Here is an 18,356-nt window from a genome sequence, read left to right as displayed (position 1 = left end):
CGCACACACTTGGGTACTTTAAAATTACTCCTGCGTAACGTGCTCTTTTGTATTGCGCACACACTTGGGCACTATTTTTTTATTTTATTTTATGAAATAAGGGGGCAAACGAGCAAACGGGTCACCTGATGGAAAGCAACTTCCGTCGCCCATGGACACTCGCAGGATCAGAAGAGCTGCAGGTGCGTTGTCGGCCTTTTAAGAGGGAATAGGTTAATAGGGATGGGGAGGAATGGGAGGGGAAGGGAATAGGGGAGGGTAGGGAAGCGAATAGGGTAGGGGATTGGGCCTCCGGTAAACTCACTCACTCGGCGAAACACAGCGCAAGCGCTGTTTCACGCCGGTTTCCTGTGAGAACGTGGTATTTCTCCTGTCGAGCCGGCCCATTCGTACCGAAGCATGGCTCTCCCACGTATCTACTATAAAATTACCCCTGCGTAACTGGCCTAGTTTCTTTGAAACCAGAGTGCTCTTGTGTATTGCGCACACACTTGGGCGCTATAAAATTACTCCTGAGTAATTTTATAGCGCCTGAGTAACCTGTTTTCAGAACGCGTCGTGGCCGTTTTCATTAGGGCCACAACACGGATTCGCGTCGTGGCTGTTTTTAAATGCTCAGAACGCGTCATGGCTTTTCTCGATTACCACAACGCGTTGTGGTCGAATAGCACGTCAGCCACGACACGAATTTCGTTAAGTGGTATTTCTGTGATTACCAGCGTAGCTAGCACGGGGTTTCCCAGTCGATTCTTCGGAAGAAAGTAATAGTTTCTTTCCCATGTCTACATATCTTATTCCCGAGCATGGCACCACCCATCGACTTGAGTTTCAGTGGACAAAGACAAGAAACTCTTTCCATAGCAACCATTAAAGCAACGGCATTTTTTTTTTTTTTTACATTTAGTTTCTTGGTTCTTTTTTTTTAATTATGGCACCTCGGCTATAAAACCATGGCCAGTGTCGAGTAAATGCAGGCGGCAAATTCAAAAAATCGACGTGTAGCAACCTTGTCTATAGCCAGAATTATAGTTTTGATCTACGAAATACGAATAATAAAAACTAAGGAACTTTATTATTCGTAGTTTGTAGATCAAAACTATAAACCTGCACTTTGTTATTTTTCCACATATTACTAGGTACTATTTAAAGGCATAAATACGGAGCCAAATTTAGCTTTCAGAGATCTGTATGAAATAGCAAGGTTAAAATAATAAAATACTTAATAAAATTTTAAAGCTTTCTTCGTCATAAAAACTTAATTTTTATTTCGATTAACTTGTGTAACTGAAACATTAACAACATTCTTATTAACATCGCTAGCGTGGGGGCTTATTTTTATTTGTCCTTGCACTATATTTAGCATTGAGGTGTAAGGGCTTTCTGGGACTTCGTGGGTTTTCTCTGATTTGGCTTGGTTGTCATTGCGGACCGTTTCGTAAACTGAATTTTTCATTGACACATACGGCTGATTTTGTGACTGTTCAGTGTAGTATCCGTTTTGGTTAGCAGAATTTACTGTATTAGATCGGTTCATACCGTTATCTTCATCATTGTTTACGGAATTAGAATATTCGAATGAGCCTTTCCTTTGTATACTATTTGATCTAGATGAGTTGACTATCGACTGCACGGTAGATGCGCTGCCTTGTATGCTTTCAAGCTCCTGTGAATATACTTCTTCGCTCTTTTGGAATCTTTGTACTGGGGCTGATAAAGGTACTTTGTTCTGAAGGGATACGGAGCTCAAAGATCTACTGGGAGAGTTCTGTGATCCTCTTCTATCTACGCGTGAATTTGTTGCTTTTTCCTGATTGTAAGCACCATTGTTAGCTGCTTCTATGGAGCCGTACGCGCTGTCTTTAGTTGAGCTCGGTGTAGATTCTTCTTTCATACCGTATCTTCTTGTGACGTTCGCTGGTGCTACCGGTTCTATATTTTGGACGTCGTACGAGAGTTGATTCTTGTCCTGTCTTTTAACGCCTTCGATTACTTCCCCTGTTCTTGGGTTTATGTGTTTCTCTGTGTCATACCGTAGTGTTACTCTGTGACTTTCGTCTAGGGGATGTGGTCTCGATCTGTCTTCTAGCTCGACATCACTGTCTTCGTATGTGCTCGGTTCATTGCTTTCTTCCTGTAAGATGAAATAAAAGACATTATTCTTAGATTCGTCATTCGATATTAAACATAGTGCGCAATTTCATCGCGCAGAAATTCAACGCGAGGATACCGTACCGCGTTTCTACGTAATAAAATCTGTTTTTTCCTATGATTCAGAGTAATTTGCATAACAACATTACATCTCAATCGATTCAGCGGTCTGGATCTGGAGAGATAATAAAATGAAGATCACTACACTTTAGCATTCATAATATTAAGAATTTACCTCTTCATCAGCTTCCTCAATCACGCTATTCTGTATCCACTCTCGTATCCTCTGCTTCTTAGCTCTTCTGTCCACGGTAGTCTCAATGCCGCTGTCGAGGAAGTGTTTCAGTAGAATATTCTTCTCGTTGGGATCACTGTGGAAACTGTACATGGACGGACAGAGCTCATCTATATCACCTCCAGCTGAAAAAAAAGTTATTTTGAGTATTACTATCACAATTCTGTTCATTGAGACTGATTATTTCGAAAGATAAATCTTGAATAACTAATTATCTTATACAAGAATAACCTTAACACATTGATGGACAGTAACGTCCACGGACGTTCAGATAGTAAATAATGATACGACAGAACGCCTGTAGACGTCATAGTTATTACTCGTGTCACGGCAGTACGTCTGAGGGCGTGTGATTTTCAATACTTTTACAAGGAAGAACATGTTGTAGTGTCACCGCAAAAGTAATGCGGCTTTCCTACTGTCATCGTACATAGTTCTACAACATGTCAAGTTACACACATATTGACAGAATTCCGGTACCCCTCTCCCCGCACAGTACGCTCGTGGGCGTCGTGTTTTCATACATTTAGTCACGTAGTGCGCGTCGGCGGGAGGATTAGTGTCACCTCATACTTTCGCGCGCAAATAACGGTTCGAGTGGTAAGTTATCAACGTATTTTTGTGTTTTTATTTATCGAAACATTCAAATTAAATTCATGTAACTTACGTATAAGGTAATTGTGCTTCTAATATTAGTAGTTGCTTGTTTTGAATGCAGTTTTTTGGTATTGAAACAATAATGAATTTATCTACAGATGGCGCCTGGAGATCCGTACGAAAGGGAACAAAAACGGTTGTTAGAATTGTTCAATGAAGTTGAATTGATAACATAGAAAATGTTATGGACTTTTTTCATCTAGTTTTTCCACGGAATTTCGTTGAATATCTGGTAATATGTACTAATAATTATGGTAAATCTTTGTGCCAAACTAACAAACCACATACAAGATATAGCCGCAAAGCTGTCTTTCGTGAAACCAATTATGAAGAAATGCTGAAATTTCTAGGACTTAGCCTTCTGAAAGGTCATATAAAATGTCCTAAACAAAGGAACCTTTTTACTTTAACCAAAGCAATGTATTATCATCCGATATTTACCTACACTATGTCAGGGCGACGGTATGAACAATTATTCTAAAGCTAAAAGAGTTTTAATGTTTTATTTGAATTTCAATACAGGCAAGATAAAAAGATGATTATATTAGCAACTTGTTAATTATAAAAGAGGCTGATTAATTTTGTGATTATTATTAAACAAATTTATATATAAAATACTGGTTTTATTACTATTATCTGTATAATCAACTTTACGGCTATAGGCGTGTAGTCCCTATGCGTAGTTTTCATGACATGCAACATGACAGTACGCTCATAGACGTAAGCGCCTATAGGCGTTCTGTCACTCAACAACATTGTACATACAACCGCATTGACACTACGCCCATAGGCAATGTATGAGAATAAGAAGTGTCATTTAGGAAGAAATTCTTAACTTGTACTGTCCACCAACGTGTTAAATTACGATAATAAAACGAGAACGCTTTTAATTATTTAATTTCGCTTAGAGACTATGTAGCTGTTTAGTATTGAAGTCGTATTTTATGACGATAAACATTTTATATCTAGTTATACAACTAATGACGTTGTTTGGATATTTACTTTTGTGTCTATTCATAGATTTACATTTTTGGTAAAGGTTACTTGGAATGAATGGTCCTCCAGTCTTTGTACAGATTATAATAAACAAAGATTTTTTAGAAAATTTTCATCTTTAAGTCAATGTTAAGTATTGAATAAATATAATAAAATCAATTAATTCAGTGTCCGTCCATCTCTATCAACTTTTCCAACGTTTCCGAAACAGACAGAAACAAGTAACAATAAGTCAAACGTTTGTATCATTTGCCATAATGACTAAACTTTAGAATTTACTTACGAACTCTATCCGTGTAGCCTTTAGCCATCCATCTATCATCCATATAACGTTGTAGGTCGTTAAAATTAGCTGCTCTCTTTTCCACTCGCGGTTCAACCAATCTCTTGAACATCTTTTGAGCTTTAGAAGACACCATTTTCCATAACTTCGGTTGTTTCTTCAATGGATTCGAACTATTATACCAATTATAATAACTGAAACAATACAGCATATTAAAAAAAATTGGAGTTCGTTATTTCTTTTAATAAGAAAAAAAATCAGAAGAAAGGAGGATATTCCAGTTAGAATAGAACTTACGGGTAGAGCTTTGCTTTGTAATATTCCCTATTAGAGAGCACTCTAATACGGAATATTACGCAAAGGTTTTACGTGGGAGAGCCATGCTTCGGCACGAATGGGCTGACTCGACCGGAGAAATACCACGGGCTCATAGAAAACCGGCGTGAAACAGCGTTTGCGCTGTGTTTCGTCGAGTGAGTGAGTTTACCGGAGGCCCAATCCCCTACCCTTTTCCCTTCCCTACCCTCTCCTGTTCCCTTCCCTACCCTCCCCTACCCTATTACCCTATTCCCTCTTAAAAGGCCGGCAACGCACCTGCAGCTCTTCTGATGCGAGTGTCCATGGGCGACGGAAGTTGCTTTCAATCAGGTGACCCGTTTTCTCGTTTGCCCCCTTATTTATAAAAAAAAAGGTCGGAGCAGAGAGCGCTACTAGCACGTATGGTAATTGGTAAATAATAATCCGACTAAAATCCGAGATGTTGCACACGCCATATCAGATTATCGACAGAAACGTTATCAAACGTCGAATAAAACTTTGAGCTGGTGCTGTCCTCCAGCGTGAAAACATTGCAGTAAGTACTCAATTTTTCCTATTCGGTACCTAGTCCTAGTTTGTATCCCATTACCTACAAGGTAGTACGTACCTACTCTTAAAAGGGAATTCTGAAATTAAAAGTAAAAAAGAGTGCATTGGGAGGAAGTGATATTTTCATGATGAAGTCCAATAAAACACGCAGTTTGATGCCCTTGTCGAAGGCCAAGTAAACATCGTGGCCTACATTTCATACCACGCATGCATCATTATTCTATCGTCCAAGTATAAATAGACCGATAAAAACAAACAAAATCCACACTTCCACGGGCTGTCGGGCTGGAGTTATCTAACCATCTGCTGAAGATTGTTCAGAAATTGCTCATGGTTGTTTGTCTAAACTATTGTATTGTTCTAAGAATGCTCCAGAATATTTCGTTGCTACGTGACCTTGTATGTGGTAATGGAGTATTCAAATACAATATCATTTCTTGTACTTTCTATGTCACTACATCTTTGGTATCTTTTTGTTTCTCTCAAGTACCTAGCCTAGGTACTTACAATGTGCTTTACTGATAAAAATGTAGTGTTTTTCAATGATTTTCTTACCTTAAATATCTAGGATCATCAAACGACGCTTTCTGCCACGGCAAACAGCCCGTCAAACATATAAAAATAACTACTCCAAACTGCCATATATCGTGGCTGACCAAGGCTCTGAAATAAGGACACAAATTATAGAGGTATTTGGGAGTTACTCTATCTAGGACTTCGAACTTGTCTACTTCTATGTTCTATTAGACATTGGCTATTATTTAGGCTATCGGTCATTTGCTCTAAGCTCAACTCAGTAATGCTTGGCTTATATCTTTAATCGTTATACTTTTGTCTGTTTAGTTGTTTTCCCTCGAATCTTTGTCTACATAAAGGTCCTGACCCCTGTCAGCAACTGTTCTATACTTAAACCTTCATTGAATGCCTAAGAATTCTGTCTAAATTTTAATTCTTTTTCACTTACTTATAAGAACTATCCATCGACAGCCGTAGCACCTCCGGCGGGGAGTACGGCAACCATTCGTTCCGTCTTCTCACCACAGAGTTTACTTTCCTTGTCTCGCCGAAATCACATAGCTTAATTCTAGAAAAGTCTGTTTTAAATATTAAAATATTATCTAATTTCACATCTCGATGCACTAGGTCCCTTTGGTGGAGATGTTCCAATGCCGCTGCTAGCTGCTTTGTTACCCGTTTGGTGTGGATTTCACCGATACCAGTATCAAACATGTTTGATGTCAGATCACCTGGAATATAACATTTAATATTTAATAAATCTTAAAAGAACTTTGGTTTAAGTGAGTGAAGCTGGCTTAGGAATCATAGTGTTGATAGAATATAAAAATATACCTACATAAGAAGTCAGTCAAGATGAAGTAGTTAAAGGAGCCATTTCATCTCTGATTGATGTATAGTTTGCGTTGGACTCGGTTGGACATACACCCAAATACTTGGAATAGTTGAATCTCACGAATGGCTGGCTACTGAATGCCAGCGCCATTAATATTAAACGACCAGTCTCAATCAGAACATAGAAGTATAAAATATTTCAAAATTGTTAGAAATGTTGATATTATTGAGACTGAAGATACAATGTGAGGAGATAAAACAAGTCGTGCTTCATAAAATCGAATCTCGTTTAATAAAATCGCTTATTATACCTGACAGTGTGACTGTGTGTAAAGCAAGAGATATTTTTAGAATTTAGATAAGCTTTCAAATACACCTATATCATAGTTGTAATTGGTGTTATCGTGAATAATTTAATGGATGCAGATTCATCCGTCTTTGGCTGCAATCCAACCGTCCGTAAACACGTGCATTAGGACCGAATTTACGCAGTGTTTAATCAATTCATTTGAATTATATCAATAATAGGAACTGATTCGTACCTAACGGTGCGTACTCTTGGCAGAATACGTAAAACCCGGCAGTTTCGAAAGCGACATCGAACGTAGTTACGATATTCTTATGAGCACTCAAATGTAGACTGTAGTGAAACTCCCGGTAGAAATCTCGTATGGACACGTAGGGTTTTGGTAGAGCCTTCAAGACAATCTCAGTGTCTGAAGCTCTATGTTCCACGAGCAAAATTTTTCCGAACCATCCTTCCCCGACTATTTGCAATATATCAAACTCTTCAACGAGGGAAACCTGTAAATTAATGATGGTTTACATTAAACCGTAGCACATCATTCAAGTATCCAAATAAAATGGATAGCAGTAAAATAGAATAAAAAATGTAAAAGAAACTAATATAGAAAATTATATCAATATTGGTCAGTGGTTAGAACTATTTAGTTGAAAGACTTTAGGAATTGTTGATTAATTAGATTATGAAATAGAACGTGAAATATGCAGAAATATAAGCGGCAGGTGATTAGCAGAATAACAAATGATTAAATGACACAGTGATTAATTAATTAAGCCTGATAAATTTAAATATGAGATCACGCTCACACTTCATGGTATTTACAATAAGTCCTGTCATAGGTAATATGAATCTAAAGTGTAAGGTCTAAGGTGACTATGTACGTGTACGTCGCCAAAAATCCTGCTTGACAAGTCTTAAAACTTTATTTTACATTAGGACTTACGTATATGATTTCGTACATGTAATAAGTTAGCTGTTAGATGATATGGAGTTTAGGGAAACTCATGCTTGTTCTTACTCATACTCACTTTTTCTAATTCAAATTCTCTTATTTTGTGTATGGAGCCAGTAAGAGCTCTCCTATTGCCGTCATTCATCTTTGGTCCTTTGAATTCATTGTCCTCTCTGTAACAAAGACCCCACTTCAGTAAGCTACCTCGTTAGTTATCTTTACCTTTCTTACAATAACACGTTTACCATTCCGTAAAGTAATTAACGTATTTCTCGTATGTTAAGAAATATTTACTTAATTGCATTTACTATTTCTTTCGATTTATTAATCTCTTTGTAAAGTGTAAAGACACTTTCAGATACCTAAAACTACATCATTGTCAAAATTTATATTTTTTTCGTATGCAAGAAAATATTGTATTGGATTAAGTGCTTTCGATTTATCATCCTCTCTGTAATTAGTAAAATGACCTTCATTTAGAGAGTTACCTAACTCTACATCATTGTTAATATTCATGTGTTGTGCGTATCCTATTAAATATTTTATTGGATTGACTTCTTTGGCTTAATAAAAATCTCTGTGTAAAAATACCTTACTTTAGAGAGTTACCTAACTTCACGTCATTGTTACAATTTATGTGTTGTTCGTTTGCAAGGAAATGTTTTATAGACTGCCGAATAGATTTAACATCGTCCCCATTTCACATTTCGTTGAGTGAATGCTCTTGGCCGTTAGCCAGGTCGTGATGTCTACTCCAGATCCAGACAGCTGCACTGACGTCACTATGACGTCACCAATTTTATTTTACCGAGTTGTCTCATTCATTGTCTTCATTGTGAGACAGGAAGTACATGTTTTGTTACAAGCTGAAGAATGCTTTACGTTTTTGAGTGGCATGTCTTAGGAGAATTATACCTACAATCTACATGGCTTAGTCATTAGCTATTAAGCGTGAAGATAAGTTAATTAACATTTTTCATTATTTAGTTCTCATATTATTAAATCTTTTACGGGTTTAAAAGCTTTTACGGGTATACAGGGTGTAACAAAACTAAGTGATAGTACTTTACCCCCTATACCTACAGTATGTAACAAAAATAAGTGATAATACTTTAGGGTGTGTACGTGTTCCTTGTAGTGAGTTCACTGTGAAAGTAGCAGCTCTAAAAGACGATCATTTTTTTTTCAAAAAAATTTTGTCTTTCAGTGCTGCCACTTTCACAGTGAACTCTCTACAAGGAACACGTACACATCCTAAAGTATTATCAATTATTTTTGTTACAACCTGTATAGAGCAGCGCTAAAAAGAGTAACTTTCTTTCACTTGTGTATGGAAAAATTCATGACGCTTGGGGGGCACATTCACTCCCTAAAGTATCATCACTTAGTATTATAATGAAACTTTTTAATCGGGACTTAACGCGACTTATTTAAGTAGTAATGCTACTACGAGTACATACTTTTTCTCGACGTTTCGGCCGTGTTGCAACGGCCGTGGTCACGAGGGGACTGCAGGAGCGCGACGTCGTTCTCATAGCCGCAGTGAAAAATCGCCAGACAAATAAATCCGCGGTAGCAGAACATCTGCTTGATATGGGGACTAATCACTGGATGGAGCTACACGACCCTAAAATCCTCTCTACGGATCGTCATTACCACACGAGAGTAATACGTGAAGCAATTGAAATTAAAAAGTACAAAAATTTCAATCGTGAGGACGGATTTAAATTGTCGCCCGCCTGGAATCCAGTGATCAATAAGTGCAAACCGCGTGTGTCACCTGTGTCTACAAGTGTAAACCCGGATACAGTTAGTGTTGTGTGTCGCAGTGAACCTACTGACTTTCAGTGTATTGGAACACAAATATTGGACAATTCGAGGGTAGTCGTAGAACCGACCGCCCGGTGCAAACGAAGACGTCGCGCTCCTGCAGTCCCCTCGTGACCACGGCCGTTGCAACACGGCCGAAACGTCGAGAAAAAGTATGTACTCGTAGTAGCATTACTACTTAAATAAGTCGCGTTAAGTCCCGATTAAAAAGTTTCATTATAATGCAACGCGAAAGTTTAAAATGTTATCACTTAGTATTGTTACACCCTGTATGTATAAATAATATCTAGATTATCTAGTTATTATAATTCAATTCGATAAAGCCAATTTGTTCAAGTTGTTAATCGCAACCGTCTCCCCAAAATTATAGGAAAATGGTCGAACTGTATTAGAAATTCCTTAGATGTGAATCGTAACATATTTGTAAATATTATAAATCTGATATTTACGTTGGTGGTACGATATTATAGGAACGATTTAATGTGTTACAAAATTTGTTTCTTGTTTCTTTCTTTACTTTCGTCTATAGATCCTTCGATCGTGGATTCTAGGAAATCTATTGTTATTCTATGGTGTCTCGCACACCGGCGAGCGTATGATGGGGCTTGATGGGTTAATTTTAAGAATACTTGTTAGTTATTTATTGAATAATTAATTATTCGTACGCTACATATAACAATTAAAACATATCAGTTGCATTCACAGAAATGGATCTAGATCCATTTCTGTGGTTGCATTGCATATTTTTATTGCAGCATTGCATTCAAGGGTCACTGCCACTTGTTGGACATATCAATTTCATGCAATTTTGCCAATATTATGCAAAGACGTCGATGTTCGCTTTTTTTGGTAAAGTGATTACTGTTTTATCGGGGTCGGGTGTTAAAATGCGTTTTATTGAAATAGTTTAATAGTTCAACGGCTGATCGTAGTTTAAACCGTTTAGTGACGTCAATACTGTGGGAAGATCCAGTGGACGAACGGAATGTATGCCAAGTCGGTCACCTAAATGATTTAGGGTGCAGATTATAATTTGAACCGTTGTTAGTTGTTTACAGGGTGTAACAAAATAAAATCATAATACTTAAGGGTGTGCCGTGTGTCTGAGTCCCCTGTATAGAGTGAATAGAGTTCAATGTGAATGTAGCAGCGCTGAAAGAACAATTTTTTTATTTTTGTATAGGCAAGCGCCAATTGTAATGACATTTTCTACACAGATATTCTAGAGCCTGAGAAGGCTTCATTTCGATGAGGAAAAATATCTTATTTCCATGGAAATAACGATGAAAATGAATTCTCACTTATAATACCACAAGAGCTTCAAAATTATCGGGTATTTCCCGATAGGTTCGTTGCAAACAAATGAAGGAGTCAAGTTTTTCAGGCAGATAATTTTGAAGCTCGTGTGGTATTCGGGGGATTATTTTTCCGTCCCAAATGTCGGCCAATAGAATTAGAATTTGTTTTTTATATATAGCAACTACCAGAGAAAATTTTCAAAAAATTATCAGTATAATACCATGTAGGTTGTACCACGTGACGTCGAATGGTGCAATTCTATTGGTCGATATTTGGGTCGGAAAAATAATGACTTATAATACCACAAGAGCTTCAAAATTATCGGGTATTTCCCGATAGGTTCGTTGCAAACAAATGAAGGAGTCAAGTTTTTCAGGTTAAAAAATCACGAGCGCGAAGCGCGAGTGATTTTTAATTTGTTTTTTATATATAGCAACTACCAGAGAAAATTTTCAAAAAATTATCAGTATAATACGTCCATGTAGGTTGTACCACGTGACGTCGAATGGTGCAATTCTATTGGTCGATATTTGGGTCGGAAAAATAATCATTTAAATCATTTAAATGCTGTAAAGGCCCATATAATAGATCTATATCAAATCAACAATGTATTTAAAGTCTTTAATTTGATAAGGATTAATGCTGTATTTGTTAAAATCGCTTCGAAAATTAGCCATTAAATAATGGCTAATTTTCGAAGCTACTACAAATTTTGTAGTAATAAGTAAATGACAAAAAAATGTTATTGTGGGATATCCATAAGAGATAGACAATAGACATATTATACCATCGCTAATTTTTCTGTAGACCTTTTCATTGTGTACAATAAGTACTTAGTGCATTATTTTGATAAATCTCGTAGGGTTCAGCCTGCGTTTCCAATGTAAGCGGATTTTTTTTAATTATTTACGAAATCACATTAGAAACCTCAACAATAAAATGTATTGCTCCACTATTTAATTAATGTTATTAAACTTATAAACCTTCCTCTTCAATCGCTCTATTTATTAAACAGTGGATTTCTACAACTTGCATTTTTTATATAATTTTGGTGGAAATTTTTGTTTCCACCAAAATTGGGGATTAGGTGTTTACGGGAAACTGGGCCCGTACCACGAAACGGTTTTGAGACTCAAACAATCGTACGAGAATGTTGCGTCCTACTCTTACAAACGTGAAATGACGTTGTTAGAGCAGGACGCGGCATTCTCTACAAGGCGCAGGTTCGGTCTCATATGGAATTAATTCTCCACCTTAGACACAAGTTCGTTTCGACTCTCAGTGACATTTTGCCGAGAAATATTAGGGGAGCCGGTATATACAGCATCACCTGTACTATCATCCGCATAGCAATGAATGCCGTTGGTTTGTAACATGTCATTGATATGCAGTATGAATAGAGTAGGCGATAGCACACAGCCCTGAGGGACACCAGCATTAACAGACTGAGTTTCCGAGCATTCGCCGTCAACTACGACCTTTATGCTTCTGTCTGCTTAGCAGACAGAAGCATAAAGGTCGTAGCCCGAGAAATTATGTAAGTGGGTCACTAGTTTCTTAGAAACTAGTGACCCACTTACATAATTTCTCGGGCAGCCCGTATGATGGAATTCGCAATGTCCAAACTAACAGCCAATGCCTCTCCCTTCGACTCAATTGCCTGAGCCCATTTTTTTTTTTAAGGACGGGAAATGCTCCTACGCATTCCGCGGGGGACGGGGAAATCCTGCCGCGGATATGTGGGGCTCTCTGCGGTCGGCAAGGTGGTAAATTGACCGCAGCTCTACCCACTAAAACCCGTCCGTGCCTTCTCCTCCGCTTGGCGCTGAGCCGCTGGACCCGCCTGAGGCGAAAACTGCAGCGGCCCAGTTAGCGGCGTCTGCTTTCGCGCAGATACTCCGCGCGGCAGTCTGCTGCCGCCTACTCCGGGAGAGCTGCCCAAGGCACCGGGCGCTCTACGTCCGAAAGGACTCGTGCAATAGGCAGCGGGTTCCCCAGCCCGTTGCCTGAGTGCTATCTACGGCGGGAGCTGGCGCTCGTGTTCAGCGCGTCTACGCCCTCCACGCCGTCTTCGAATTGGGTCTGCGGCCACATCCGCCTCTCTGACCCGCTCGGCGGCCTCCTTCTGTGACATGACTTCCTCACAGAAGGTAGCTATTGCGTCCCATCCCTGTCTCGAACGAACAATATTTGAGATTATGGCCGGGAGTGTTAAGTCAAGTCCGGTGGTCGCAACAAGCACCGCTCGCTGTTCAACCCAGGCTAGGCATTCCAGGAGCGTGTGCTGTGCGGTATCATCATCATGATCGCAGTGGTGGCAACAAGGCGTTGGTTCCCTCCTGGCCGTGTGGTGCAGGTAATGACCGAAGCAACCATGCCCGGTCAGCACCTGAACCATTCGGTAGGTCAGAGCACCTCGAGCGTTTGCCACCCACTGTTGGAGTACAGGCCGAATTGCCGCCACTATTTGGCGACCTGCGGTTGGCGACGCCATCTGGTCCTGCCAGGCGCGCATTAGTATAACACGCGCCTGGCGGCGCCATCGGGTTACCAGGTCTGGTGGAACCCGTTCTCCACGTTCTTTGACTTCGGCAGTACGGAAATACACCTCAGCCAGTACACGTGCCTCCAAGTCCCATGGAGGGGACCCAATTGCCTGAGCCCAACGATGAGTCAGGTATGCCAAGAGATCACCAGCCGAGCGACCCTTACGGAACCCGTATTGTTTGTCGCTTAGCAATACCTGGCCGTCCAAGTATCGAAGAAGCTGGCTATTGATAATGGATTCCATTATCTTCGAGAAGAGAGAGGTATAGCGATTGGTCTGTAGTTGGAAGGATTTGAGCGGTCACTTTTTTTGGGGATCGGGTGCACCAAGGCTGTCTTCCAGGAAGCCGGGACGATGCCATTGGAATAGGAGAGCCGAAAAAGACGCGTCAAGACCGGAGCCAACTCTGGAGCACACTTTTTCAACACAATAGGCGGGATTCCGTCAGGCCCACTCGACTTTTGGATATCAAGGGAACAGAGAGCTTTTCGCACTGAGCGCTGATGAAACCGAATATCCGACATGATGCTCGTGCATCGCGGTATGGTCGGCGGTTTCTGCCCCTCGTCATCCAGGGTCGAGTTTGACGCAAAGAGCTTGCCCAGAAGATCGGCTTTGTCCTTTGCGTCTTGGGCCAACGATCCATTTCCTACGTGTAGGGATGGTAGGGTTGGCTTGCAGAAATTTCCTTCAATAGCTTTGGCCAGAGACCAGAATGCACGGGTTCCGGAGGGGAGGCAGTCAAGTCTCTTGCCAATTCTATTGACGTGCTGTTGCTTTGCCCGAGTAATCTCTTTCTTGAGGGACCTAGGGGCAAGGTTGTACTCCTTTTTATATGTGCTGGTATTTAAATCCCGAGCAGACACTGCGTTGGCCCAGGATTGGTAAGCTTCCTGCTTCCAGCGAGAAGCTTTTTTGGGGGATGAACCAAACCAGGGACGAAATCTGCCGCCAGTTGGCACTACAGAGGTCGGAATGAAAAGTTCCATCCCCTGCATCACCACATCGGCAACAGAGTTGGCAGTGTTGTCGGGATCATCCGGCGAGAAGCACACGTGCCCCCAAGGATAGGATGCAAAAAACGACCGCATCCCATCCCAGTCTGCTGACTTGTAGTGCCACACACGACGGTATTTAACAGCGCGCTGTCTTAACACCGTCGTAAGTGGCACAGAACTCCTAACAAGGCAATGATCCGATGAACCAAGTGGTGCAGTTACGGATATTTGATAGCCGTCAGGATTTGAAGTCAGTAGGAGGTCCAACAAGGAAGGATTCTGACCATCCACATCTGGGATTCGCGTAGGCGTAGCAACCAGTTGTGTCAAGTCGTTCGCAAGGGCAAAGTTGCAGACAGATCTCCCCGCATGATCAGTTTTACTGGAATTGAGCCAGTCGGCGTGGTGGGCATTAAAGTCGCCAAGTATTATGATCTCTGCGGATGGGAAGCAGCTTGCAGGTGCTCCAAGAGTCGGTCCGTCTCGGGGTCACCACTACGGGGGACCTATATAGGCACGCATAGACGCGAGGGTGGTCGTCGCAATCTATGCGGAGCCATAAGTTTGATAGGTCCATGACCTCAAGAGTGCTGAGGCGGCGAGAGCTGATATCATCTCTGATATACACACACACTCCAGCTTTGGGTAGAAAGGAGTGCTCGAGGTAATACCCTGGGTGGGAAAGGTATGATGTGTCACTCGGAGATGATATCTGCGTCTCGGTTAAAAAGAGCAAAGCCGGCTTTGCCGTCTCAAGGTGGTAATGGACAGCATTAAGGTTGGAGTGTAATCCCCTGATATTACAAAAGTCCATGTTTAATATCGAGGGGGGAGCCTTTGTGTGTTTGCTCTTGCCCCGAGCAGATTGGAGCGCAGTTTTGCCCTCCCCAGAATACGAGGGGCAGTCTGGACGTCCACGTTCAGTTCCAGGAGTTCCTGAGCCTGGACGTCCAGAGAGGGATTCTCCAACGCAGTTGGTACCCTCCTGGGGTAACAAATTGTTTTTCAACTGCGGCATTTCTAGGGGGGTAGGGCCTCCGGTAAACTCACTCACTCGGCGAAACAAAGCGCTGTTTCACGCCGGTTTTCTGTGAGGCCGTGGTATTTCTCCGGTCGAGCCGGCCCATTCGTGCCGAAGCATGGCTCTCCCACGGACAATATATGTGTAGATACCATCAAAATCATTGGCTCTTAGATAAATGATAAGTCTCGCGCGCGTAGCGCACGCGCTAGACCAATCATTCATCTAAGCATTGGCTGTTAACAGACTAACGTGAGTTGGTCGAATTATGTCAATTCAATGTAATTCGTGATTATATAGTAGTTAGGTTTGACACAACGTGACCAATTTACGTAGGTCCGCGATCTGTCTTCGAATCAACTTTTCTGACGCATACACATCCTAAGTTATTATCAATTTGTTTTCTTACCGTGTATTCTGTTTTAATAGGTACTTTACATTAATTAATAATACATGTTAAGTAAATTTATTGTACTTAGTACTTACCTACATAATAATATAAGGAACATTAATTACTTAAATGTAATTAAATGAAAAATTGGACATAGGTACCTAAGCCTCAAACATCTGTCAAACTCTTCATTAAATTGAAGTTTAATCATAATTAAATGTACGGCCTCGTAGTATGTTGAAAACAAATTACTTTCTAGAAATCCCTTTGATAATATGCTAGAGCCGTCTTGTCGCAAGGAAATTATTCTGAAGAAAATAAGATGAGTAGGAACTAGAAAGTAATCCAGATTTCCTTCCGCAAACAAACCGAGAAATAGCACAGAGTTACAATGACCGAAAGCATGAGTAAAGGGAAATCACTACCGAAAATAAGCTTTATTGTAAGTGCTATGTACCCACCTACGTAATAGTATGCCATTGAAATGTCAATGAAATCATATTTATTAATTTATGTACTTACAACGTATAAATACAGTGATTATTATTTTTATTCTCTTACCAACGCATGCACAATATTATGTTTATGTATCCTAAAATCCATAAGGGTTCCTTAAAGTACGAAACCTTAAAAGCTGTTTGGGTCGCTACTTGCACCCACAACCAACTGCAACTATTGCACTACGTAGATATTTATTTACATACTAGGGTTAATAACGCTTTATTTTGAGATCCGTAGTTTTTACGCTGATTTTATATGAAGTAAATGTTTGCATTTTATTAAAATGTCGTGTCTGGCCACAGAATTATATCAAGTTTTGTGCTTCGACTCAGGTAAGTACTGTTTGGAGTTTTTGACGTTACTGTATTTTACGTACCCACAAACTACCACTTGGGTTAGTTATTATTACGTAAGTAATAACGAAAATCACAATACTAACACTGTCACTATAATTATTTCACTTCATGTCACATTTCCTCACTGTTTCACGGCACACGCGCGCTCCGTGTTATTTCTACAGTGCGGCTGCCTCCCGGATGGTTATTTTAGTGCTATAGTGCAAGGAACAGAAATATAACGATCAACGACCTATTACATTCTCACTTTAAAGGAGTGTTTTTTCAAGTGTTGTTAAAATGAGCAAAAGTGGCTGTGACTTCAAGGATTTGAAACCCTGGCACGTAGTGATTACCTGGGTACCTAAATTCTCTTCGACCCAGGCTTTATAAAATTACTGGTCGTACGTCGTAATATCTAAATAGCGTTTTTACTCCCTAAGATTATGCTCATGATCGTTATATTAGCATGTTGTTTTAATTAATGGATCGTAAATCGTTGGTGCCGTCTGATGCCCTATTCATGGGTGCAGGGTGGTATCAACTGATTGCGAATATAAATTATAAAACTATCATATAATATAACGAGGATTAGTGAATTTTTTCGGGTTACGCTGCCAGCGTATCAGCCAATATTGTCATTGAGTACGAGAATACGGGGTAAACTAAAGGCCTCACTCAGAGACATTGAATGCTTAACTATAATAATTAAGTAACTGAAGACTTTGTCAGGAAATAGATCAAGTTAAATTATTATTCCTCATTAAAGTAAATCAATAAATCCATATTTTATGTGCAATGTCCTATTGAAAACGGCAAAGGAATAATAATAAGAATTGCGTATCCAAATTATACAAAGAATAACTTCATATTGATAACCGGCTTCGCTGTTTTGTTACGTGGTGTCTTCGATCACTAGTATATTAGTGATCGAAGCGCGGTGTGCACAATCGTGGGCAAGCCGCAAGTATTAAGTATACAACTAAAAAAAAGTGCTATTTTAGTATTTTATGTTCCCTCTAAAACTTCGCTAAAGAAATCTACACATTGACTACATTGATAATTTTGTGAACTTTCAACTAAAGCTCTTCTGATGCTGCGAGTGTCCATGGGCGACGGAAGTTGCTTTCCATCAGGTGACCCGTTTGCTCGTTTGCCCCCTTATTTCATAAAAAAAGACTGGTCCAAAGAATGGTATGGACTATGGACTAACATAATATCGTTTTACCCACGAACATCTACAGAAAGTGCTAGAAACTACAGCTTCTTTCTTTTTTTCTTCTTCATAATTCAGCACTAAACTAAGCCGGGTTTGATCAAACCTTCAAACGCGTCGGAACACGATCAAACGGCGCGTCAAACATAACGAAAATATGAAATTTCATCAAACAAGCTTCAAACACGTAAATGTTTGACAAACCGTTCGAACTAGCTTTGTCGGTCTAACGATCAAATCGGTTTGAGTCAAACCAAAATTTACGTGTTTGAGTCAAACCGTTTGATCGTCTTCGGGGCCCTTTAGGAATCGTAATTCCCATACTATTACCGTTTTAAATTTGGTTCCTTTTGATCTGTAATGTA

At 40.0% G+C, this 18,356-nt stretch overlaps 1 protein-coding gene across 3 annotated transcripts; it reads right to left on the bottom strand.

The window, feature by feature from the left end:
- Positions 1-1,249: 1,249 nt before the first annotated feature.
- On the bottom strand, positions 1,250-16,985 carry LOC121739395 (serine/threonine-protein kinase meng-po). Of its 3 annotated transcripts, XM_042131848.1 has the most exons (9): positions 16,821-16,973; positions 16,603-16,605; positions 7,929-8,025; positions 7,139-7,400; positions 6,211-6,493; positions 5,802-5,909; positions 4,380-4,573; positions 2,384-2,568; positions 1,250-2,131 (listed from the first exon to the last, which is right to left on the bottom strand). In XM_042131848.1, the coding sequence occupies exons 3-9, from the start codon at positions 7,995-7,997 to the stop codon at positions 1,256-1,258; spliced, it is 1,977 nt and encodes a 658-aa protein (XP_041987782.1). In that variant the 5' UTR covers positions 7,998-8,025; positions 16,603-16,605; positions 16,821-16,973; the 3' UTR covers positions 1,250-1,255. The 3 variants fall into 3 exon arrangements, with proteins under 3 accessions (XP_041987782.1, XP_041987781.1, XP_041987780.1); XM_042131847.1 differs by lacking the exon at positions 16,603-16,605 and having other exon boundaries at positions 16,880-16,985; XM_042131846.1 differs by lacking the exon at positions 16,603-16,605 and having other exon boundaries at positions 16,817-16,973.
- Positions 16,986-18,356: the final 1,371 nt, after the last annotated feature.

This window comes from Aricia agestis, chromosome Z (assembly GCF_905147365.1).
Source record: "Aricia agestis chromosome Z, ilAriAges1.1, whole genome shotgun sequence".
Lineage (NCBI taxonomy): Eukaryota > Metazoa > Arthropoda > Insecta > Lepidoptera > Lycaenidae > Aricia > Aricia agestis.
The sequence above is the reverse complement of the archived record's forward strand: the minus strand, read 5'-3'. Positions and strand labels throughout refer to the sequence as shown.